Genomic DNA, 25,213 nt, shown 5'->3' with positions numbered 1-25,213 from the left:
TACCAAAAGGTACTAAAATGTTTGAAAATAGCAGATCTACAAGCTCACAAGCTTGTAGATCGGCTATTTTCAAATAGCCTAGGTGTAAAATAGGGCTAAAGTGGTTAATGTATGTTATATAATGTAATAATTAGTGTGGTTGCCCTAACAGGGCAACCAGACTATAGTAATCCTCACACTTTATTATTAATATAGATAAACAATAGTTTAGATCGTCTCTCCTCCCACAGTTTTTATTCCCCAATTTAGTGCCATATCTCAAAATGACCGTCTTGACCTGGAATCGTGCGCTTGTATTTTGCTAAGAGATTGGTTAAATAGTTTAATTGATATTGATTTATTATTGCATTAAATTTCCCCATCCGCTTCAATGAAAAAGTGAAAAAACTCAAATTCAAGTATTTTTTTCTCAGAAACCGTAAGAGCTAGAGTTACCAGATTTGGAGGGGAGGTTCATAATTTAGTCCGAAATTATTGAAAAAATAATCACACCAATCGGCCACATGGTGGCGCTATAACAGCCCCCTTTACGTACAAAATTTCTTCTCCCCTGGATTCCTTGGGTCACGACGCATCTCCCCATATAGGCCACGCCCATTTGCGTCAGGATAGATTTTCCGCCATTTTGAATTTTCTTCAAAACACACTTTTAGCTCCTCCTCCCATATATTTTGTCCAAATTTCACAAAAATCGGTACACATGATCTCTGGACCCATGCGATAAACATATCAAAACGGCATTTTGATAGTCCTTACCGTTCGTCCGTAATTGGCTTCCGAAGTTAGTGGGAGGGGCCCGTTTTATCAAAAATGCCAAAAATCACAAACAAAACGTCCAATCGATCCCAAATTTTAATCACATGTAGAGGGTGGTTTACTCAACAAATCCACAAAATAATTTCCACTTTGATCCATAGGGGGCGCCACAAATGCTCAGAATGTAACCGTTTGATGCAAAAACCTTATTTTGGGGGGATCAATCCTCTCAAAATGAAACGCAAGTGATCTAAGGAGTTACGTGACAATGTAATTGGCACAGCCTCCGACGGTATTCCTCCCAGCGTATTCCTCGAGTCCCGGCGACAGCGACCCGCGACTAGTTGTATATAATCTGCAAAGTAACTAAAGTTTTCGAATAATTGCAGTGGAGTAAAAGTACAATATTTGCCTCTGAGATGTAGTGGGGTAGAAGTAGAAGTATTTAAAATTGGAAATACTCCAGTAAAGTAAAAGTACCTAAAAATCTTTTAAGTACAGTACTTGAGTAAATGGAAAACATAAAAAGGGGATAATTATGCTGTTTGGGAAACACTTGTCTACTCCACCACACTGGTTCTCCTGCATGTAGCCTTTAGCATACAGCTATGAAAGAAAGAAAAAGACACAACTACATGTTTACTTAAAAAAAAGAATCTTGATTTATTGGGAGTTAAAGTTGTTGTTTTTCACATTAGCATCAAATTACCTTAATTTTTTTTTTAGAAGCAGATAAGTGCCCCATTCTGTTGGTTTTGAGTTATTGTTCTTCATTGCACAATGCCCAGCTTTAGTGAGACATCAACCTTGATTGGTCCCTTGTTAATAATAAAAATACAAAGTGGAGCAGTAAAACAAAAGCCCCTGAAAACTACACCAAAAAACTCTTCATACAGTAGACCAGCGGCCTTCAACGTATTTCAGGCCAAGGACCCCCTAGCTGAGAGAGATGAAGCAGAGACCCCCTCTATATTGTAGGCTATAAAATTGTGTTTGAGGTTAAACATTTGTTTTTCTTTTACTTGGTCTTCTTTTTCCCCCCTATAAACCTATACCCTCTTTGCCAAAAATAGCAGATCTACAAGCTCACAACGCCTCGCAGTGCGAGGCGTTGTGAGCTTGTAGATCTGCTATTTTTGGCGAAAGTTCTCCTCAGAAAAGGGATGCTAGGATTTCAAGTGGTTAATGTAAAAAATAAAAAAAACATATCACACAAAGATTTGGCGGCCCGCCCTGTAGTAACTCTGAGGACCCCCTAGGGGTCCCGGACCCCTTGTTGAAGACCCCTGCAGTAGAAGAATGAACAAAGACATGGTGCACTTGCTCCTTCATTTGGACAGTTAATCACAACGTTGACAGGAGCCAGGAGGATGACAGTACACAGATAAAACCTCAGACCTTTTGTTTAGCTTGCCAGCAACACCATATAACTCATATCTCTAACCACTTAACACTGCCGTGTTAAGAGGTCAGAAGACAGCGGTCAGAGGAGAGCATGTTTCATTTTCAACGATCAATCAATCGATTGTGTTTCCGGCTTGGATAAATGGAACTAACGTAGCCTGGTTCCAAACCATAGACCCCGCCCACTCTCTGAGTGGACTGCCTCTGCTTCAGGCTGATAATCAGGCTAAAACTAACGTAGTGTAGGACTACTTTGAGTTCCTATGTATCGGTAGCACAAAGAATATTGCAATATCCCCAGGGCCCCACCACCACAGGGGTCCCCGACCCACAGGTTGGGGAACGGCTGCAGTAAAAGAAGAGGAGAAATGCAAGGTTGTTAACACACTCTGGCAGCTTGACACCAGCCTGTCAGAGCTCATCTGTATGGCAGGCAGAGATGGGGAGAGAGAGGGCAGTAGAGGGAGGTGCAGAAAGAAGTGGATGTGGCATACATTTAGATCTGCCCTCAGATTACATTCACTTCATATTGTCACACAGTTCCCTGACACACCAGTGGTTCTCAAAGTGGGGTTCCAGGGACCACCAGGGGGTCCTCAGTCAAATCTAGCTCACAACGAGTTGTGATGTGACACGTTGTGAGCTTGCAGATCTGCCATTATAATAAAAATCTTTTTAATGTGAAAAATGTTGAATATGTTTGAAACATTTTAACAACACAAATCATGTACGTCGTTGGTCCCTGGCACAAAATATTTCCAGATGGAAGGTCTGCAGGACAAATTAAACACATATTAATTAGGTGTGCCTCGACATGAATTGAAAACATTTGAGAACCACTGGGTGTTAGTGGTAGTAATGAGGAGGATGAGATAGCAGTTCTAAATTCTGACATTTAATTTGCAGTTCCTGTTCCATCACCACCACTGTGGCCTTCTCACAACTGTTGTTGGAAAGTTGTCAATTTATGGGCAGAGAGATGTAGCACTAAACCAACTGCTAGCTATAGCGCTGGAGAGATGTCACCAGATGGCTGTGTGAACACTGAACAGAGAGAACAACAAATTGATACCACATTTCCTCTCCGATAGACATCACATAATAAACCCAAGCAAAGCCTCCGGGCTTGTTTCTCTGTCTCTGTGTCCAATCCTTTATAAGTCCTGTCTTGGATGAGGTTACACTACAGCAATAAATAGCCAGCTGCAACGGAGCTACAACTATAGCCATATTTCATGAAAAGCTGTCAACTTACATTGACTGAATTGAGGTGACTCTCATCTTGTGAGTTGGGTATCTCTCTCTCTCTCTCTCTCTCTCTCTCTCTCTCTCTCGCTCAAACACATTTTGACAGAAACACCCCCTTCCTGTGTGGAATGGATTCTGCTTAGTTTGAGGTGTTCCATCATCACTTTAGGCTCCATTTTGCATCTAGTAGCCCACACCTAGTGGTTCCCAAACTGGGGGGGTCCCCAGATGATTAGCGCAACATTTTTCACTCAACAGTGAACAAACCTACACACTGTATAAGTGTATACAGGGTATCGGCACAATTCTAAAGTTACAATTGAATGACTTTTAAGACCTTTTTAATACCAAATTGGACAAATGTGACATAAGAAAGAGGAAAACATTGCGAAAATAGCCGATCTACAAGCTCACACTGCGAGGCGTTGTGAGCTTGTAGTTTGGCTATTTTCGCAATGTTTATCTGTGGAACCGAGTCAAACTAAATGTAATGCCCACAATTCAAAGTGCTTGTCAGGGTGGGGGGTCCCCAGTTCAAATATGATTCTTTTGGGGGGTCCCCAGTTCAAATATGATTCTTTTGGGGGGTCCCCAGTTCAAATATGATTCTTTTGGGGGTCCCCAGTTCAAATATGATTCTTTTGGGGGGTCCCCAGTTCAAATATGATTCTTTTGGGGGGTCCCCAGTTCAAATATGATTCTTTTGGGGGTCCCCAGTTCAAATATGATTCTTTTGCCTACACCATCATTATTAAATGGCTCTGGATATTCCAATTAGCACCGTGGTAATAGGTTACAAAACACTGATTAAATCATAGCTCAGCTTAACCATTTAAGCCCTATATACACACATAATCGGGCGAAGAATATCAGCAAAGAATAGCTGATCTACAATCTCACAATGCATCTCGATGCAATGCGTTGTGAGATTGTAGATCGGCTTTTTTTTTAATAAATGTGCACCTATTTGACACCCCCAAAACAGGGATGCAATGCAATCAGTCAAGTCTTTTTTTTAACCCAGGCAGATAAAGCATTATTAAAGAAGTATTCAGATGCTTGTTTTGAAGTTATAGTGTAAATTCTACTCAGACACATTGTGTTGAGTATCACCACAGAGGTTCTAGCCTCTCAGAGGCTTGACAGGGAATGAACAGAAATGAATTGAACAGACTTTAAAAGCAGTACAGTCAGTCAAACTAAAACAACTTCACCTCACAATTTGGCTCCTTGATTCAAGTCACCGTGAGTTTGAAATTGTAGATTGAACATTTAAAATCAATTTGTTGATACACAAATTTGTTCCACCACAGTCTTTTTGCCTGCAGAGGAGGAGATCCTTTTGATAGTGGTCATCTTATTACATTTTAAAATCAGCCTTGTCTTCAAGGCGACGGCTGTCTGCCTTCCCCTTTGTCCAATGCCACCATCAATTTAGCATCACTGCTATTAAAAATGTCTTTTGGCCACCGATAAGACTGGAAATGGAATGTTCTGTGGTGGTCTGTAACCTGTGCAGTCTGTGTGGGCACGCTTTTCTACAGTTAAAGGGATAGTTCAGCCAAAAAAATACTTTTTTTCTATCAATTAGTCACCCCATGGAGACTTGAATTCATGGATATTTTTTATTTTTTGTCGCATTCCTAAGCCAATCATTTGATGACCAGTGGACCGGTAGGCAGTGGTTTCCGGTAGGAGACACAAAGGAGACTCTTCAAATTATTGGCTTAGGAATGCGACAAAAAAACAAAAAATATCCATGAATTCAAGTCTCCATGGGTTGACTAATCGATAGGGGAAAAAAAGTCATTTTGGGGGTGAACTATCCCTTTAACGCCTCCAGAGAGTGACCTTCTGTGTTTCCGTCAGAGGTCAATCACAGGTCGATTCCGTTCCAGAGCAGGCAAATCCCTATTTGTTGACATTCCCTTTTTTCTTCTTGTTTAAACAGTCACAGCCGGGTTTAATAGAACATCCATGTTCACACCACATCACATGGGGAGGATGGGGGCATGCATCCAAAGACTGTGTTCCAGCAGGCAGCGTTCGTTGGCCCACATTTATATCTTATCCACTTGATAAGACGAGTCAAGGGTAAAATGGTTGACTCCTACTCGTCTCAAGTCTAAGCGTGTGCTCCATTGTTGAAACGCTGAAAATAGCTGACCTTTAAGCTCACAAAAAACAGGATTGGTTTTCAAAGCAGTAGGTGTAGGTTTGTTGCCAGCCGTTCTCGTCGCCGTTTTAGATAGGAGATCTCCTATCATCTGTCAATGTGAGACTATAGGCCTGGGTAGGTATAGACTCACATTTCTAATTTCTGCGACACACAGGGAAAACCTCTCAAAGGTTACCCTTTGTCTCTGGGGTGTCTAGCGTTCGTCATCCACCTGATCACATACGATATAGTCTTTATCCTTGCCAGTAGCTTTTCAATGTTTCCCCCATGTGCGGGGAGCTGTGTGCGCTTTTCAGTCCTCAAACAACCATTACTACAAAACGTCCGCTCCGATTGTGACATCGCCACCTGGTGCTTTCTCACAACTATTCCAGGTACAACACTTCTAGGAAGAGAGGTCCACGTAGAAACCTGGCTTGGACCAGTTCAAACTAAAGGGGGGTTGATGTGAGTCATCAGATGGTTCTTTTCAACTATGAAGGGTTAACCCAGAACCTTCCATAACCCAGAACCTTCAGAAGTTCCGTGAAGACATCATTAAAAGAAAACTCATAAAAAAAGCTTTAAAAAAAATAGCAGATCTACAAGCTCAGGCGTCCCAAGCAACGCGGCCTGTGAACTTGTACATCTGCTACTGCAATTTTTTTTAATAGGTTCTGAGTTCCCAGAACTCAGGGTTAGTACCAGCTCCTGAGCAGAGGGCCCAAACTGGGTTGTGAGAACCTTATATCAGATACCGAGCTGTAGCTGTAATGGACACACATCCAGAACATGTGAAACATGTTACACAGCACAGCACGGTTCACTTACATTGGTTCTTTGGAGTCAAAACATATCCAATAGTTATCAAGTGGCCCCTGCCCCGTCACAGACGGAGAACGCTGTGAGTAAAAGGTATAGCTCTCCAACCGCACCGACGTCGGCAGTGTTGGAAAGCGTTTGTTGCCAAAAATCGGCTGTTGAATGGGGGGTGGGTACACAGTCTTGTCAGGGTCGCAAGTTGTAGGGAAGTGTCGAAAGCCGACAGAGCTTTGCTCGTCGGCTTTCGACCGTCGGGTAGCAGCGGAAGAAATCAGGCCATAGGCTATTGTTTTTAGCACCATAGTAGCCGTCTGTCGGTGTCGGCTCTCAGGTGCCTTCAGCAACTTTTTTCCCCACACCTTCCAACCGACTGATCTCCCGACTTCATTCGACTGCCAGTCTGTAGTGATCTGTAGTAGTCTGTTTGGTGGAGGAGAGCTACCTTAAGAGGAGCTACAAGGAGAGGAGAGACTCTCCCTCCTCCACCCAGAGGAGGTCCAGGGTCTCGGCCTGCCGCTGCTCCCGCCGGTGGATCCTCCGCAGCCGCAGGATGTACAGCAGGATGGCCAGCAGCACCACCAGGATGCACAGGGAGAACAGGTGGTGGTTGTAGACGAAGGAGGAGCGCAGCCAGCTGGAGCTCTGGTTCTGGCGGAAGATCTCCTGCTGGAGGTCCCTGGAGACGGACGGAGGAGGAGGTGGGAGTTATTATCTTGAAGCAGTGCTCCTCAAACTTTTTTCAATTCAAGGACCCTCGGTTATATATGTATTAGGCCACAGACCCCCCTTAACTCTGACAGTGTGCAAATCATTTGGAGTACAGCAGCACAGTAGCGGCACTAAGTCTACAGTTACCGTAGTTGACCGCTGTTGAGTTGGGTTAAAGGTGAAATGATAATGATAGGGAGAGTGAGACAGAGGAAATTGGGAGCTATAAATGTATTCTTGTGTTAAAGTTCTTCTACGTACTGTACTCGTTTGTTTTTGTCGTTTTCATTGCAAAAGACAAGAATGTTTTGTTTACAGGGGGTTCCTGGGGCCATAATTCTAAATTTCATGGTTGTCAATCATAAGATTATGCCTCCTTTGGAATATGTTTAAAGACATACAAGAAAAGCTTGGTTATTTTAGCTTTTTTAGGCCAATATGGGATTTTTGTGAAACAGTGTGAAAGGAGCCCCCACAGAATAGCGCTGTGTTTCAAAACAATTAGCACATGAATTTATTCATCATAATTTTAGAATTATGATGTTTTGGTCGCCACACAGCCAACCAGTTGAAATTGCAGATTGAGTCGGCCATACCAGCCCTGACAAAAAAAAAGGATAGTCATTTTGTATTTTAATCCATGCAACTCCCACGAGTGGAATTTCCAAAGTTCTTTCCGTATGGTTGGAAAGAACTGGACTCGCCTGAGTGGCAGGAAGCGGGTCTTAAAGAGAATGGCTCCCAGGGTCCACTGGACCTCCTTGTCGTAGACCTGCTGGGCGGTCTGCAGACTGTGGTAGTCCTTGGGGAAACGGAAGCCCGAGTGCAGGACCTCGTACATCCAGGCCGATTTGAAGCACTGGTACCTGGAAGCACAGAGGATGGAATGGATGAGCCAACGATTACCAAAACGCTCGCCCCAAAACACAGTTACCCCGGGGGAAATCCGGCGGTATTCACCTGGTATTCCTACACTTAACCTCAGTAAACTATGCCTAAAGCAAACCTTATTCCAAATGTAACCTCAGTAAACTATGCCTAAAACCAAACCTTATTCCTAAACGTAACATCAGTAAAACAAATACAAGAATACAAGAACCGCTGGAAAAAATGGGGGCGAGCGTGTTTTGGGGCGAGTCTTCCGGATACCGAGCCAACGCTTCAGGATTATACAGGGAAATGGCTTTGAAGTAAAAGCCACTTGTAGAAGCCATTTCACTGTTTTTGTTTGTTTGTTTGATTGATTATTATTATTATTATACTTGTTGTTGTTATTATTATTTGGCATTATTAGTTGTATTAGTTTTGATGGGTTATTGGTTTATTAGATTATTATTTGTGGGCACAAGAGCACGCCTCTCCAGGGCTCATGTAGGCCGTGGTTGATTGGGAAAGGGCATGCACCTGGGTGGACAGATGGGTGGCCAAGAACAATGACCAAGAAGCTGTTTGTATGCTCACTTGTGGATCAGTAAATAATGCAAACTGAAATTCAAGCTGTGGACAGTGTGTTATTTCGCCTGCGTACAAGACAAGTCTCAAGGTGTGTCAGTGGGTTTTATTGACCTTTGTGAAGGTTTGGATCAAGCCGATGAAACGCCACCACACCACTTCTTTCAAATGGTTTTCAACCTTCAACGACATTGTCTAAGACGTCACCCGACAAACATCTACAACAGCTCATACTGTAAGTAAACCCAACATCTTACAACATTCAAAACGGCTCAGAAAGTGTGTTCTCTGGGGATTCAATGCTGGTTTATTTCTGTTAAATGACGTAACTGCCAGTAATTGATGCAAACAAGAAAATTAACCAAATTAACACCAGACAGTGATGCCATTAAATATTTAATTAGGCATTTCAGAATGAACATGCAAGATTTGAAGGCATGAAATTTAGTGATCGAACTTGGCAACACTAGAACGCATCGCTGACTACCAAGTATGTACAATATCTGCACTCAAGTGAATATGCATGTTTCTACACAGGTAAACGTAATTCAACTGACATGGGGCACAAATGTTAAATTTTCACAGGAATGTGCCTGCTTGTCGTTCCACCTTTTTATTTCTTCCTTATTGTGTTTTATTTTTATCCACACAGTTGAGGAGGCTCTACGAAAAATCATAAATTTCACGACGTACTGTTATGTTGCCACAGCTGTACTATAAGCGCATGTGACCCAAAGAATGAAAACAATAATCTGAAACAAAGACTACTTTTGATGCTTTTGTGTGACGCTGTAGTATGACCAAGTAGGGCGTTAATTTATGGGAAAAAAACAAAGTTGGAGATGAGAGGTTTCTGCCCATCAGCAACGATACATTTGAAAGAAGTGAGTTAAGTTTAGTTATACATCACTAAATGGATTGTTTGTGTACTAAACTTGTACAGCAATTTGGCTAAACGTAGTGGACTAATTAAGGATTTTGGATTAATTTAACAATTACACCCTGAATGATGAGATGACTTACTTCAGTCTGTTGATGTCAGCCTGCTGGGAGAACAGCTTGCTGTCCAGACGTTGCTTCAGTGTTGACCACTGTGTGGCGCAGTACTCCTTCAGAGAAACACACACACATAAAAGGTTAGGATCCGGAACCGGAAGGAATCGGAGCAACCGGATCCCACATTGAGGAACCAGGAATCGGTCCTATCACTTTCAGAACCGGTTTGTCAGAGCTGGTAGGTGGACTTCACGTCTGCTATACTATTACAATACCAGTGGCTCTCAAACTTTTACATTTCGAGGACCACTCCTTCAGTGAAACACCAACCAGTCAACATCATCAACATCCCGTAAACCAGTGGTTCTCAAACATTTTCATGTCAAGGACCCCCAAATTAATATATATTTGGCCGCGGACCCCCATCTGAAACACGCTCGCTGCGAACTTGTACATCTGCTATTTTTTTTTTAAAATAGCAAACGTATAAATGGATAAAGTGGTTAAAATGATTGTGATGCTGTATTAACTACTTTTTCTGGGGACCCCCTCAAGGACCCCTGGGGGTCCCCGGACCCCACTTTGAGAACCAATGCCGTAAACCACTGATTCATAATGTTGAAATTGAGTTTCAAGGACCCCCGTTTGATATGCAATAGATGAGATGATTAGTATGCTGTAGTATGTATGGTGTTAATTTACAAAAAAAAACACAAAGTTAGAATATATTCTTACTTCGCCCATAATGATATGCACAAAATGGGGGATGCCAGGTTGAAAGTGTTTAACCATGTACTCTACCAAACACTGAATAAATCAAGATCATCTTGAAGTGTGATGGTGATTTGTTGTTCAATATATTATTTTCATGTGCAGCCACAGGGAATTAAAGCAAAAACAAAACTTGTTATTGTTGTTAACCCATTCTATCCAGGAACGCATCTGTCATTATAGATTTCTTTGGCTATTCAAAAATGGCAGATCTACAAGCTCATAGTGCGGCACCGAGTGCCGCACTATGAGCTTGTAGATCTACCATTTTTTAAAAGAAATCGTGAAAATGTGTGCAAATCTTTGAATATATATATATATACAATGTTTGCTTTAAAAATATATATATTCAAAGATTTTCACACATTTTCCAGATTTTTCTAAAATGGCAGAGCTTGTATATCTGCTATTTTTGAATAGCCAAAGAAATCTAAAATGACAGAGATCCGGATTGAATGGGTTAAGTCCCAATCTGTGATTTGTGAAACGGCGTGAACTATAGCGCTGTTTCATAAACAGTTAGCACATTATGTAGAAGTATGATGTCTAGTTTATTATCACCTAATTTACCTTATGTTCTTGATATTCTACGTACAGCCGACCAGTTGAAGAAATTGCAGATTGAGGCTTTTTTAAACTTTGCTTTTATGAAATATCTGAGACCATTAGGGTTTTATGGAAGATACTTCCGAACACGTATTCTCTTGCTACTTGCATTTGGCCCATTATAATACTCTTTAATCTTTAATCTTATAATAAAACATCTATCAGGAGACCACAAGGGGAGGTAAATGTAAATGCCCATCGACAGGAGGTGTCATTCACTGCCACCGTTCTTTCTTTTTCTCCTTCCATATATACTGTAGTGCTTTTATATCTTCCAGACTGGATTATTGCAACTCCCTATTCTCCGGTATTGACCAGTCCTCTGGCGCCTGCAGCTGATGCAAAACGCAGCTGCTCGCCTCCTCACTGGCACAAAAAAGCGAGAGCATAACCCCAGTTTTAGCTGCTCTGCACTGGCTCCCCGTCAATTTCAGAATAGATTTTAAGCTTCTTTTATTTACTTACAAATCTTTGCACGGCCTGGCCCCTTTTGTACTTGTCTGAACTTTTGGAGCCCTACACCCCACACAGAGCACTGGAGGTCAGCCAACCAGTTGCTTCCCAAGTTCCCAAAACCGGGAAACCTGAGGAGTAGGGGTGACCGCACCTTTGCTGCTGCCGCTCCTAGGCTTTGGAACAGCCTGCCCTTCTATATTAGAAGTGTTAATTCTATCGAGGCTTTTAAATCCCCTCTTAAAACACACTTTTATTCTTTAGCTTTTAATCACACTTAAGTTCATGTCTTGATCTGCTTGTTGTATGTGACGTGTGACTTTGTTGTCGAACTTGCACACTTTCTTGCTGATGTTTTTTGTCTCACCCTGTACAACACTTTGGTCAATTTCGATTGTTGTAAATGTGCTTTATAAATAAAGTTTGATTTGATTAGTGTTTGTATTTGTTGATGACATGAACTATTGTGTTAATTTTGCATGCTTTGTTGATGAATTGAATATATAGGACCACAATGGAAACAAGTTTCTGTTATCCTTTTAGCCTTAATATCTGACATTTCTGACTAATAAAGTATTCAATCAATAAATTATAAATGCATGAAATCATTCATGGCAACTGAGAACTTGAATCCAGTTACCTTGGCATAACGCGAGTACTTTCCGCTGTCGTACTGCCCTCCTATCCTCAGAACATCTTCCATACAGTAGTAGAACTCTGAGAAGCCATAGAACTCACTGTTGCTGAAGTCAATGGGTGCCTGGAGTGGAGACAAACAACACATGAATTATATCCATATATCTATATACAGGTCGAAACATGATTGTAATACTTTTCTAACCAGACAAGGTGACTAAGAACATTTTATCTGGTACTGTATACCAGTGGTTCTCAAACTTTCATGTCAAGGACCCCCAAAATTATATGTATTTGGCTGCGGACCCCATCTAAAAAATATTTGGTGCCAGGGATTTTTCAAAAATAGCAGATCTACAAGCTCATAGGCACTCGGTGCCGTGCTATGAGCTTGTATATCTGGTATTTTTGAATAGCCAAAGTATAAAATATGGTTAGTGGTTAAAATGATTGTGACGCTAAATTAACACATTTTGCTGGGGACCTCCTGGTACCCCCCCAAGGACCCCTGGGGGTCCCCGGACCCCACTTTGAGAACCAATGCTGTATACTTTGTTTTCTCAGGGGTAAACAGAGGTTTTTAGATATGGTATATACTTAGATGGGCTTAAACTTAGTTTCCCACTTAATTTTGGAAGTTGGTTTGATTTATTTGTATGTATTTTTAGACTTTCTTGGAACAGAACGTCCTACCTGGTAGACCCCCCTTGGGGACATGGTTCCGTTGTGGAGGCCTAGGAATGGACGCACAGCGCCCTGACACCGTGCCCAGTTCCCCTGGCCTCTCAGGTACACCGTGTGACCGTCGCGGACCACCCTGTCCGACAGCTCAGCGGGGAGACAGGGGTCCAGGAAGGGTTTGTCTTCACTCAGACCGGTTTGTGTCGTTAGCAACCTGCAGAAACAGCAAACATAAAAAGGCTTTACCATTTTGTTGCATCATCATGCCTTCATGCAACCTCAGTGCCTTCAGAGGAACCTGCACCCTGACCCAGTGGAAATGGCAGCGTTGTGCTGCACTATAATCACAAATAATCATATTTACACCCTGACATATATATTTACACCCTGACAAGCACTTGGAATTGTAGGCATTACATTTAGATTGACTCGGTTACACACACAGATGAACGTTGTGAAAATAGCCGATCTACTAGCTCACAACGGTGTGCACTAGCATTGTGAGCTTGTAGATCGGCTATTTTTTTATTTGGCTTGAGCGAAGTAATCTCAAAATGTACTTTTTCCAAAAGGTGGTGTAAATGTGTGACCTTGAATTCATACGCTTAAAATTCAAAAGATGTGACATGATAAAATTATCATCAATACATTTTGTGTGCTTGTGTTAGGGATGGGCATTTGGCCATTTTTTGTAAACATGTACAAAAGAAACTTGTAGAATTGACGTGGTAGCACAATGTCATATTTGTACAAATTAACATTGCAGTGCACATCATGAGCCTTGGACACAGCAAACTCCATCATTCTGTATACGGTATGTAGGGAGCACAACTGACTGTCAGAACTCTTCTCATTGCAGACAGAGCCTAGAAGGTGATCAATGTTTGTTGGAGCCAAATTGCACTTTCAATTTATTTTGATTTGTTTGATTTAAATGAATGGTGTGGCCTTGGTAATAAGAATGACATCATGTCAATCAAGAGTCAGTGGGCGGTTACTATGGTTACCATTTATACCTGGCAGTGGGTGATTGTGTGCAGGTGTGCAATGAGGGAAGGCCACACAGTTTTCGCCATGTCATGCCATGTGTTGCTGGTGGCTTTCAATGTTATGCGAGTTTTGCTTATCTTTATGGATTGTGGAAAGAAACAGCTTTTGAACGGCTAGGTTAATAAATGGATTGACATATCCAAAGAGACACAACTTGCTCTGCCTCTGGACATTGAATTAATCATGCACACGTCTGACTAAAAGTCAACCCATTTGCCCCTCGATGTATAGTCTACACAGGTACAGGCTCTACAATGTTTAAATCAAGTTAAACAGTCATCTGTCTTTATGGAAATGTTTCCCACTGCCGTGCTGGTTTCCCAGATGTCTGTATCAGCAACGGTTTCAGAGTAAAGCCTTTTAAAAGACAAGCCATTAATGAAAGTGAAACTTGACTGGGGTGTATAGAATACAAAGCCTGCTTTTATTTTGTGTGTGGGCAGCAACATTGGATATACTGTATATACTGTACGTTGTATAAATCCCCCGGGATAAAGTTGGCGTCAACATTGCGGTTTCTGGATGACGCAGGTTGGCTCAGCTGTCACGACCGTCTCGCATGTCGCACACTGCTCTGTGGGGACGCTATGCATCCCAGAATGAAGCACTTCTGTAGAACTAATTAAAGGGTTATAGTTATCCAATCTAAGGAGATCACTTCTCTGCCGATGGTCACTTTAAGAAACAGAACAAGCGTGTAACACTGCTTGTTCACCTTTTAATATTTGATATTTTAATATTTGATATTATTCATATGAGGTTAATTGGTCCTAGATTAATCTGTTTTTTTTTCTTCCCATGTACACGGTAAACCGTTTAAAAAACGTCTTATCACTACTGTGTGTAATTTCTCTTTATTGTCCCCTCAGGGATATTCATCTTCACAGTCTGTTCCAACAGAAAAACACTTAACCATATAGCACACAACAACCTAACACCAAGACAAGGTCAAGTTTATTAATAACACCAAGACAAATACATGGTGTCCCCAGTATACACAAAAACCATCCCATCAGTGAGGCAGTTTGATCAGTGCCGCAATGGCTGAAGGGATAGAACGTTTTCCCATTTCAAAGTTCTGTATCTTCGTCCGGATGGCATGAGTTCGAAGTGACGATGTAAGGCTAAACGTGTGATGGCTTTAATGTGTGTGTGTGTGTGTGTGTGTGTGTGTACCTGTTTTTAGACAGTGTGCTGTTGACCAGCGAGTCTTCGTAGCGCTGTCGGGCCATGTTGCCACCGAAGCCCAGGAAGGTGGTGACGTAGACGCGGTAAACGTGTTGGGTGTGCTCCACGTCACAGCCCAGGTTGAACTCCGCCAGCAGGCTCTTCCCTGCCTCCTCCTGAAACAACACAACACACACCGAGGTGTTACCATACCGACGAGCAAGGTGTGTACGTACCTAGCAGTGTCTTTGACCTTTTCAATACTTTGTAGTGGGCAGCTTGTAATTATGGCAACCTAGAAATTCAAGCTTATTCTACTCAATCCAGGTTGGCCTTGCTAAAATGCTAGTGTGACTGACCACTGAAGTTGCCGTTTTGGTGATATTGTCTCTTTAGGGACCAGTCGAAATTTACAGAAGGGGGTCCCTGGAGGAAAATAGGGGAGGGTCATGCCTTTCTAATTTTAGTACAAGGGAGGGTCAGCTAATTTTACTTTGAATCCAAGGGAGGGTCATGCAATTTTGAATTAATAAAATAGTCCGTTTTTTACATACATTTTTAGTACAGCAGAACAGTGGTCTAAGACCCCTCTCTATTTCAAATGATACAAAGGATTCAAATCCAGTAACACCTTGGTCTATTTAGAATCAATGACAGTCATTAACAAGCCATCAAGACACAGCAAGTGTGAACGACCCAGTCAAATCTATTCAGCGTCTTAACGATGGTGGTTCAACAATTAAGCAACAATTCAACAGGTGTTAGGCATATTAGAGAGATGCATTATCCCAATTTCCAACACAGAGATATCCTCTTTTAAGTGTGTTTTTGTTGCTCATAGAATTACATACACCAGGTAGGTTACAATGACCAATTTATAACTGGATATTCATAATCATTTGAAGTAATTCTGTGCATGTGATTAATTTGGATCTATATGGTCTATATCTAGTTGTGCAGATGCCAGCCTAGCTCCACAAGTAAAACCAGAATCATCGGGCCATAATTGATAGCCTAATTGTTAAGACTTAGACAGGGGCCATTTTCGAATTGCACAAGTACAAGCAAGCACATGCGATTTATATGGGCACATTTCCTACTAATGATGACTCAACCAGGTAAACCGGTACAGTTTCCCTTGAAATTCTAACTCCCATTTCTGTGGAAGTATTTAAGGGAGGTTTTAGTACATCAAGGTAAATACAGGCTTTTATTTGATGTATGATGACGCATGAATGTTGTCAGTTACATGGAAGTCGGAGTACATCAAGGTAAATACAGGCTTTTATTTGATGTATGATGAGGCATCAATGTTGTCAGTTACTTGGAAGTCGGATGTCTGACTCGGAGTCGGATGTCCAAATAAAAGCCTGTATTTACCTTGATGTACTAAAACCTCCCTTAAATACTTTGCGCTGTGTGCGTGTGTAAAACTGTCATCCTTGAGTTGAATTTCCTTTCTGTTGTCACACACATTAACAGTATCCACCATCGATAAAATATAATACAAATCTTCACTTTCCTACATTACTAAATGCATGGTCAGGGACCACATGCAATACCTCCACGGACCACCAGTTGAAAACCCATGATGTAGGCAACAGTGTAGTCACCGTAGTTAATAATTATGGGATTCAATGGGTTTCCCACATGTAAGTTTAGAACACTGTCCATTCTGCTACCACTACAGACACTACACTGTGCATTTAGCAAGACTGACTACAGTTTTGATGGGGAGGGTTGGGGTGTGAAGATAACACTAATTTCACGATATATACATGATGATGGGCATATGATATCGATATGATACATTATTAATGTTCTTTTCTCATGTATCATCAAAATTGGCCATCATCTTTAGTTTAACTCATTCCCTGCCTAGAACGACTAAAACGACTTTTGTCCTTTAAGCCCCCTCTGCCAAGAACGACTAAAACGACTTTTTTTTTCTTTTTTTTTTTTTCTTATTTATTTATTTCTTTTTTAACCCAAAGACCAAGGAGATATGATTTGTTGAAGATCTAGACTCCCATCCACTTCCTTGTTAACTTAAAACTTAAACATTTTGTATCTCGGCTCCTGAGTACTTTTTTTTTAAAATTAAAAATCTCTGGCAGTGGGCAAACGCAAAAAAAAAAAGTTCTGGCAGTGAATGAGTTAAAATAACAATTATAAAGCACTTTAAAAAACAATTACAAAGTGCTTTGTACACACAAATAAATAAATTTGTGCAAGCTTAAAGGAGCACTTCACCCCTGGAAGAAGTTTTCGGTCTTTTAATGAAGTTTAGGAGTCAAGAAACAAGATCCTGGGTTTTTTTTTTAAATAATCTGTGTTTTTAGATATCTAGTAATCTTCGCAATATTCGTGACGTTATTTGCATCATGAGAGATTGGTCTCATTCCTTTCCGCACTACATGTCTCGGCGTGTCTCAGTCAGACCATCTCAAAAGACAGCCCCAATGGGGTGTCCGTAACACTTTGTTCAACCTTCTTTCGCCACTCGGCCACTCCCATTAGCTGCGGCCAGCGGCCCTTGTAGAGTGAGGCATTACTTTACCTGAGTTATCTTCTGATAGTTGTACTTGAATGTTGACATGAAATAATAATCCTGTGTAGTGTTTCATAAGCGCAAGCTTGAAAAAAAAAATACAGCGTGGAGTAGCAGCGCTGGTAAACAAACACCGTCACGAAAGGCTAGGATCATAATACCAAGGATGTGACAGTGATGTCAATACTATGCGACACGGAAGTGAAACTGCATGAAGATACTTATATGTCCCAGTGATATGACATCACTAACGAATCCTTGGACATAATATGTAACTAGATGAACGTTTGCGAGGACAGCCAGTGTTGCCAGATATTGTGAGAGAAATAAGCAGCCAGGTCTATGAAAACAAGCCCAAAAGAAAAATAACTATGCCAAGAGCACTTTACCTAGACATGGGATATTATATATTTGAAAATTGCTGATCTACAAGCTCACAACGCTTCGCAACCCATTGTGAGCTTGTAGATCTGCTATTTACAAAAAAATCTTGAGGGGGAAAAAGTCCAAAATGTGGATTTTTTGCAAAATATTTTTATTTGCTTTTCAAAATGTGGAATATTTTTTACACATATTTGTTAGGGGCTCCCTGCCACAAATTATAATTTCAGATGGGGGTCTGTGGAAAAATACATGAACATGTTTGAGAACCACTGGTTTAAACAGCAATCAAAACATTTGGAAACAAGCCCAAATATCAACTACATTTTAGAAAGAAGCCGCTTATAATAAGCAGACATGGCGACACTGGCATGCTGTTTGGATGTTAGGGATGTTATTGTTGGAGATCACACCCACATGGAACCTCCCCTGCCACAAGGCACCAAAGCATTCTGGGAGTTGAAGTTATAGGCAGTGATACGCTGTGGTCCCCCTGTGGTCCCCCCTGTGGTCACCCCTGGAACTTCTTCCAGGGGTGAAGTGCTCCTTTAAGGGAGAAGTGAAGTTCTCACTAAATATAAACCCATTGTTTCAGAGGACAGATAGACACTAATATAATATAACACTGTATAACTATAAATTCCACAAACCTCATATTTTTGTCATCTGGACTTTACGAACCAAGTGCAGCCTAGTTATTTCCAACAGCTAAAAAAATATCTCTAATACCAGATACAGTATAATACCATGTAAACAATCTTAGATTAGATGTAGGCCTATTTGAGAGTGCAGACTGGCATAACTGCTTTGACACATGTCACATTAACGAGCGTCAACGAGCATCAGCTGACACACAACAGCTCCCCTCTGCAGTGCTTTAAACTGAAAGTGACTGGAGTCTGTTTCATTTCTCTCCAAAATATCTTGAATATGATGGAAGACATGATTAATAATTACTGTGATTATGATAAGCTTTACATTTCGTATCATACACCATACAGTAAGAACTCCTATTACTTTCACCGGCAAAAAAAATAAAGAAAATAAAAATAATTAAAAAAATATTACGATACAGTATGACATCTTGACAATACCTGTCGTCACATTTTAATACCACGATAGGCTATATAGTGGGACAATATATCGTGACACTCATATAGGCGGGGAGGGTTAATCTTTTTTTTTTTAATCACTTGGGGAGGGTCATTGATTATTTTTTTTTAGTCAAAGGGAGGGTCATGGTATTTTAGATCAGGGCACATACATTTTCTCCAGGGGTACCCTTCTTTAAAAATCAACCTGTCCCTTAACAATACAGAGGAAAATATATAAAACATTTTATTGATTTGTTTTATTTCGAACACTGTTAAAAGACTAAAAGAAATACATAAAATAAACATAATACACTTAAAATAAGAAATATAAAAATATGAAAACATGTTGTACCCTGGGGTGTTCGAAAAGGGCATAGGATGAAGTTAAAAACTTATCTAGTCCTATCCCTTATATTGCTCAATGATCAAAACGTGGTTTTGACATGGTTCCTCACCTCATCTGGTGAACTAAAGGTGACCGCACTGGGCACCTCATAGGCTATTTGCAGCGAAGCCCCTCCCATGTCCATGATGCCCACTGTACGCCGTCGGCTGATTGGCTGTTGGTTCTGTGACCCTGTCGTCACCTCAACCATGGCGTCTTCTGTTGAAGGGAATGAAAGTCACTAAATTATTTCACTGTTCATTGGTCAAATTCAATAACTGCAAATGCTTATTTTCATTGCACATGCATAGATGTGTGTATGTGTGTTTACAAGAACATAATAGCTGTCACAGTTAAAGCCAAAGAAGTTAACTCTCTCAGTGCCAAGCCACGAGTTATCCCGAGTTTTTTTTTAATGCCCTCAGTGCCAGAACGAGTTATCCCGAGTTTTTTTTAATTTAAAAATGTTTTGAAAAAAATGTTCAGAACCCAAGATATCATTATATGAAGATTTGCAGCTCCATCCACTCCTTGTTTAACTTATAACTGAAAAGGGCTGTATCTCGCTTCCTAAAAAAAACAAAAAAAATTGCTGGCACAGTATGAACATATTTTTTTATTTCATTGGCACTGAGAGAGTTAATAATCGTCAGATTTGATTTAAACGATGGAATCGGTACGGTATTACAGCGTACTGTCTGATTTCATCCAGTACAGGCTTGGAGAGCTTCCAATACCTCATTGATAACCACAATCTAGAGAAACAGGATTTCTACAGATATTTGCAGTTAAGGCATCATTTTGACAAAAACATAATGGCAGAGAAAAACGAAACAGACCTCATCAATATTTTCATTGATGCCTATAAAGGCAATACCACCAAAAAACTGGTATCAAGAATCTATTCAAGTATACAGACCGCTAGGAACCACTCCACTTTCTATGTTAAACTTAAATGGGAAGAAGAAGCAGGCATAACCCTAACAGAGGATGAATGGCTGAATATATGTAATATAACAACCACCACCACTAGTTCTGGCCTTTGGAGAGAGTTCTCATGGAAGAACATGATTAGGTTCTTTATTACTCAGAGGAGAAAATACTTACAAAACGGTACACCAGAGTCAGGGAATTGCTGGAGAGACTGCAATAAGACAATGGCTGACCACTTCCATATATTCTGGGACTGTCCAATAACCCAAAACTACTGGCTAGAGATCGTATCAGATATCAACACGATAATGGGTTCCGAGCTTGAATGTACTTTTACCAATATTTACCTGAGTAACATACCAACCAAATTTAGCACCGCAGATAAATACCTTCTTAAAATACTATTGGTAGCCGGCAAGAAGGCTATAACAAGGAAATGGCTGGACAAAAATCCACCAACAAAGGGGGAGTGGATAGCCATTGTGCAGAACATATACGAAATGGAGAAACTAACATATTCTGTAAGACTCTGTATGGATACATTTTATAAATACTGGTTAAAATGGATATTACATATGAGAATGGATATTCTGTGAAAGACCTTTAAAGATGTAGGGGTTTATATATCTGTATGTATGTACAAATATGTGAATCTGTGCTATGTGTGGAGGTACACTGCTTGAATTATATTTTTTATGTTACCGTATATACTTTTTTTCCCCTGTATTTTTTACTTCTTGTTTTTTATTTCTATATGTATATACTTATATATTTTCTTTCCTATATACATTTTTTTCTGCAATATTTGGAAACCTGCTCCAAGACTTAAGAGTGAATCATTGGAATATCTACTGGCAAATTATCATGGACTTTAACAGCAAAGACAATCAAACTGAGATCTCTCAACAAAAGGACTGAAGTTACTTCAGCTTAGGATCCCTCTCTGGACTGAATAGCCCGCAACATAAGAGTGTTAAATATATCTGAAATGTACTCATTTAATGTAATGTGATGCCCAACATGACCTACCTGTAAAAAGAATAAAAACTAAGTTTAAAAATAATAATAATAATAATCGTCAGATTTGGATAGTTCACCACTTAAGCCCCATTTGATTGTTCCACCTTATAACAGTGTCACACGGTCAAAATAGCCAATGTACAAGCTCACAACGCGTTACGATGCCATCATGTGATGTGAGAGTGTAGATGAGCGATTAGTTATTTTTTTATATTTCTTGTGGTAATTTCTTTTTACAGTTTTGATTATACAAAGCACAATAGGGATGCCAGGCTGAAAGTGGTTAAACCATTGCACACTCACCCTCGTCAGCATGGTCAAATCGGCCCAGCACAAAGTTAATGCCAATCCATGCATACACTCCTAGGTAGAAAAGCAGCATCACAACAGTTAATAAGATAGCTGCCTAGCACACACATTCAGGTAAACAAATATCAGTGGAGACTAAAATACTAAAATATAATCTTGTGCCTTAGATGTGTGTCTTAAAAGAGATTTGATTAAATTTGCCCATGGCTCAACATTAAATAACCAACTCAAGGCAATGTCAGCATTCAATGATAATATCCAAGCAATCCCACTTATAGACTCACCTTCCTGTTTCCCAGATATGACCTCAGCATGCGACTGAGAGAACAAGAAGTCAAACTCAAGGGGAACGTCGCTGACCAGGTCCTCCAAGATTGCACTCTGTTGGCTAATAACACACAGGTACATCACTGTTAAGCACTGACATTTTAATTCAATGTTCACCTATATAATGATGATCGGTACTCGTCGGCTGCGTAATTGCCGATACTGATGTCGTAAAAAAAAAAGAGGCTGATATCACTGAAATGTTTTAGTTTTTGTCTAGTTTTAGTCAACTAAATATCATAAGATTATAGTCACCTAAATCTACAGTTGATTTAGTCGACTAAAATGTATTTTGGCGGTGCCTTGATAGGCGTCGTAATGGCTGATTTTACACTTGGTTGCATGCTGAAAATAGCCGATCTACAAGCCCACAGCTTGTAGATCTGCTATTTTCAGAGCGCGACACCCGAGCGCAACCAAATATAAAATGACTTGTCTTTTAGTTCTACTGGATCTCTTCTCCACTAGTCCCTCACTAACATTTTAGTCTAGTCTTTATTTGACGAAATTGTGAATATATTTAGTCTTAGTTTTAGTCATCATAGCTTTTTATTTAGTTTTCGTCAGTGGAAAAAAAGGTAGTCGAGGAACATTTTTCGTCATAGTTTTAGTCGACGAAATCAACACTGGCTGATATATATCGGCCAAACCGATATATCGGTCGGGCTCTACTAAAAACCTAGCACTCAGGACATGCAGAGAACATCTAAACCTTACAGCTCTGACAGCAGCCTCATGCCTGCGGTGCAGAGGATGTAGAGCGGGGTCTCCTTGTGTTTGGCCCTGGGGACGTGTGCTGCTGCGAAGCTGAGGAGAGGCTGGAGGTAGTCACTGGCTTTGGTTGGCGTCTGGCCCAAGGTGGAGATACCTGAACAATATGATGCATACAACACAAGGCTGGTGTTAAGAGAGGCAGAGCTGAGGTGATTTCTTTTTCTGGTAGAAAATCTCATCATTTAACTTTCACCCACTTGATCCTGAGCCATCTGGTTACTTAAGGCCTATGAAGGAACAGTATTTTTTTTTTTTTTTTTTTGAAAAGATTCACATTTAAGAACACACAAGCTACAACTGTACAACAGATGTTACGTTACAATAAGAGAAACCACCAAACATCTTTACATGTTCTTGTGTGATAGAAACAAGCAAATTTGTTAGTTATGATTTTGAAAACAGATCTTTGCTAAACCAGGTTTCTATGTAGGCTCACATCCTAACTAGGTCTCCGCGAGGTCAGGTATTGTGGGCCAGAAATGTTGGGAATGCGCCAATCAGGATGGAATATGAAAAATCGGACGGAGCCGCCTTGATCACTTGACTATAAAGATAATGTGTGCCGATTTGCGTTATGACAATATTTGTAGGAGTAATTTATTCATTTTAATGCAAAAATCGGCCTCCTGGTGGCGCTATAATAGGGCAATGTTAAAAGGGTGGCATTTGTTCCTAAACGTAGTGCAAAGTGTCACCACAATCAGACGCTTAGCACATGTAAACCAAATGAAACGATACATTATAATACGATGGCATTTTTGGTAAACAAGGTCCCTTTTATAATTCAAACGTTATCAATTCAAATGAATAGATGTATTGTGCAGTAGTCTGCTTTTTTATGTTCTTAATAATTATGGCAGCTGTTCAAATGTGCCGGAGGGGCCAGACGCCCTCGTGAAAATTGGTACAAAATAAACACAACATAAAACATAAAAACACAACATGTTCTGTGCTGAGGAGCAAAGTACCACGTCAGCTTGTACCCTTCTAGGCACATTTTCTCTCTGTACAATCTAATCTCTGTAGTGTGACTAAGATAAAACGCAGCATCTGGTATGAACCACATTACCAGAAAACATGTTCAGCTTAAACCATTTAGACCTGAGGCCCATTCTACAAAATGTCTTCTAAATCATTGGTTCTCAAAGTGGGGTCCGGGGACCAGGGGTCCTTGAGGGAGTTCCAGGGGGTCCCCAGCAAAATGATGGATAGTTGGGAACAAAATGTACCCTTATGGGTCTGTAACTCAGAGAGTGTACAGTACACATTTTTAAACATTTGTAGACTCTCTGAGTTAAATTAACATCGATTTTACAATATAAATTGTGGTCCCAGATATAGAAATGCCATTAAATGGGGGTCCGTAGCCTAATGCATGTCAAACTGGGGATCCTTTAAATTAAAATGGTTGAAAATCACTGTAAGAATCTTCTCTTATGGGGGTCCTTGGCATATCTTTTCAAATGGGGGTCCGCGGGCTAATAATTGTCAATTTAGAACCACTGTTCTATATCCTAAAGGCGGTTACACACCGGCGAATATGTGAATATACGCACAATTCGGACTCGTTCCGAATAATTAAAAGACGCTTTTTCGCTTTTTCGCTCCATGTATGCTTGCATTGACTTTATAAAGGTTTTTAAAAAAAACGTATTATTCGCATGAAAAAATTCGCCCCGGTGTGTAAGGACCTTAAGTTTTCAGATTTTTTCAGATCAGTGGTACTCAAAACTTTTTCATGTCAAGGACCCCCAAAATTATATGTATTTGGCTGTGGACCCCCATCTCAAAATATGTTGTGCCAGCAGGGACCCCCAGAAGCAAATATTTGAGTAAAAAAATTTCGCTTTTAAAAACAAATAGCCAAAGTATAAAAATAATGGTTAAAGTGGTTAAAATGCTGAAATGACACAGATGCTTTCCCGGTTTTAAATGGGGTAACAAACCATACACAGGGGGGTCTTCAACGTTTGTCAGGCCAAGGACCCCTTAGCTGAGAGAGAGAGATGAAGAAGGGACCCCCCTCTATATAATAATACAATTGTTTGTGTTGCAGGTTAAACTGTTTCATGGATGTCATAGTAATATAATATTAAAAAAGGATCATGAGGCTCATGAGGAACACAAATATATATATTTCCATGCTTTGGTATGAGCTTTGAAGGATTTCTGTTCACACACACTCACATTCTAAGCTGATGTTGGCAACGGTCCATGAAGATAACCAATCAATCACATGTGAGGACTCCTCAGCAAAAACATACAACCCTCTGCTGCCCTAATCTGTAGTAATCTCAACATTATGTAAGTCAGAGATGAGAAAATAACCACGCCAATGCAAGGAGCAGAGAGCCCCACCCCCTGAAGTATGGGTATTTTCTATGATACATACAGTATTCTGGGAAATGTAGACTAGGGATGGGACATGGGATATGAAAATTACATGTCACGATTACTGTGGCAAAAATTATTGCGATTAACGATATTATTGCGAGAATCAAAATATACTCAAAAACTTAAAATGATGCTTT

At 40.5% G+C, this 25,213-nt stretch overlaps 1 protein-coding gene across 1 annotated transcript in view; it reads right to left on the bottom strand.

The window, feature by feature from the left end:
* Positions 1 to 1,798: 1,798 nt before the first annotated feature.
* Positions 1,799 to 25,213, bottom strand: part of LOC308074965 (ectonucleoside triphosphate diphosphohydrolase 7-like) — a 31,851-nt gene continuing 8,436 nt past the window's right edge. Inside the window, exons 5-14 of the mRNA XM_080414533.1 lie at positions 22,626 to 22,776; positions 21,866 to 21,969; positions 21,576 to 21,635; positions 19,390 to 19,538; positions 14,918 to 15,084; positions 12,704 to 12,905; positions 12,015 to 12,134; positions 9,572 to 9,657; positions 7,801 to 7,962; positions 1,799 to 7,064 (exon numbers count right to left, since the gene is read on the bottom strand). Coding sequence (XP_080270659.1) covers positions 6,842 to 7,064; positions 7,801 to 7,962; positions 9,572 to 9,657; positions 12,015 to 12,134; positions 12,704 to 12,905; positions 14,918 to 15,084; positions 19,390 to 19,538; positions 21,576 to 21,635; positions 21,866 to 21,969; positions 22,626 to 22,776 — 1,424 coding nt within the window. The 3' untranslated portion in view covers positions 1,799 to 6,841. The remainder of the gene's footprint in view (positions 7,065 to 7,800; positions 7,963 to 9,571; positions 9,658 to 12,014; positions 12,135 to 12,703; positions 12,906 to 14,917; positions 15,085 to 19,389; positions 19,539 to 21,575; positions 21,636 to 21,865; positions 21,970 to 22,625; positions 22,777 to 25,213) is intronic.

The sequence above is a fragment of the Gymnoscopelus braueri genome, assembly GCF_963280865.1.
Source record: "Gymnoscopelus braueri genome assembly, chromosome: 2".
NCBI classification, from domain to species: domain Eukaryota; kingdom Metazoa; phylum Chordata; class Actinopteri; order Myctophiformes; family Myctophidae; genus Gymnoscopelus; species Gymnoscopelus braueri.
The sequence above is the reverse complement of the archived record's forward strand: the minus strand, read 5'-3'. Positions and strand labels throughout refer to the sequence as shown.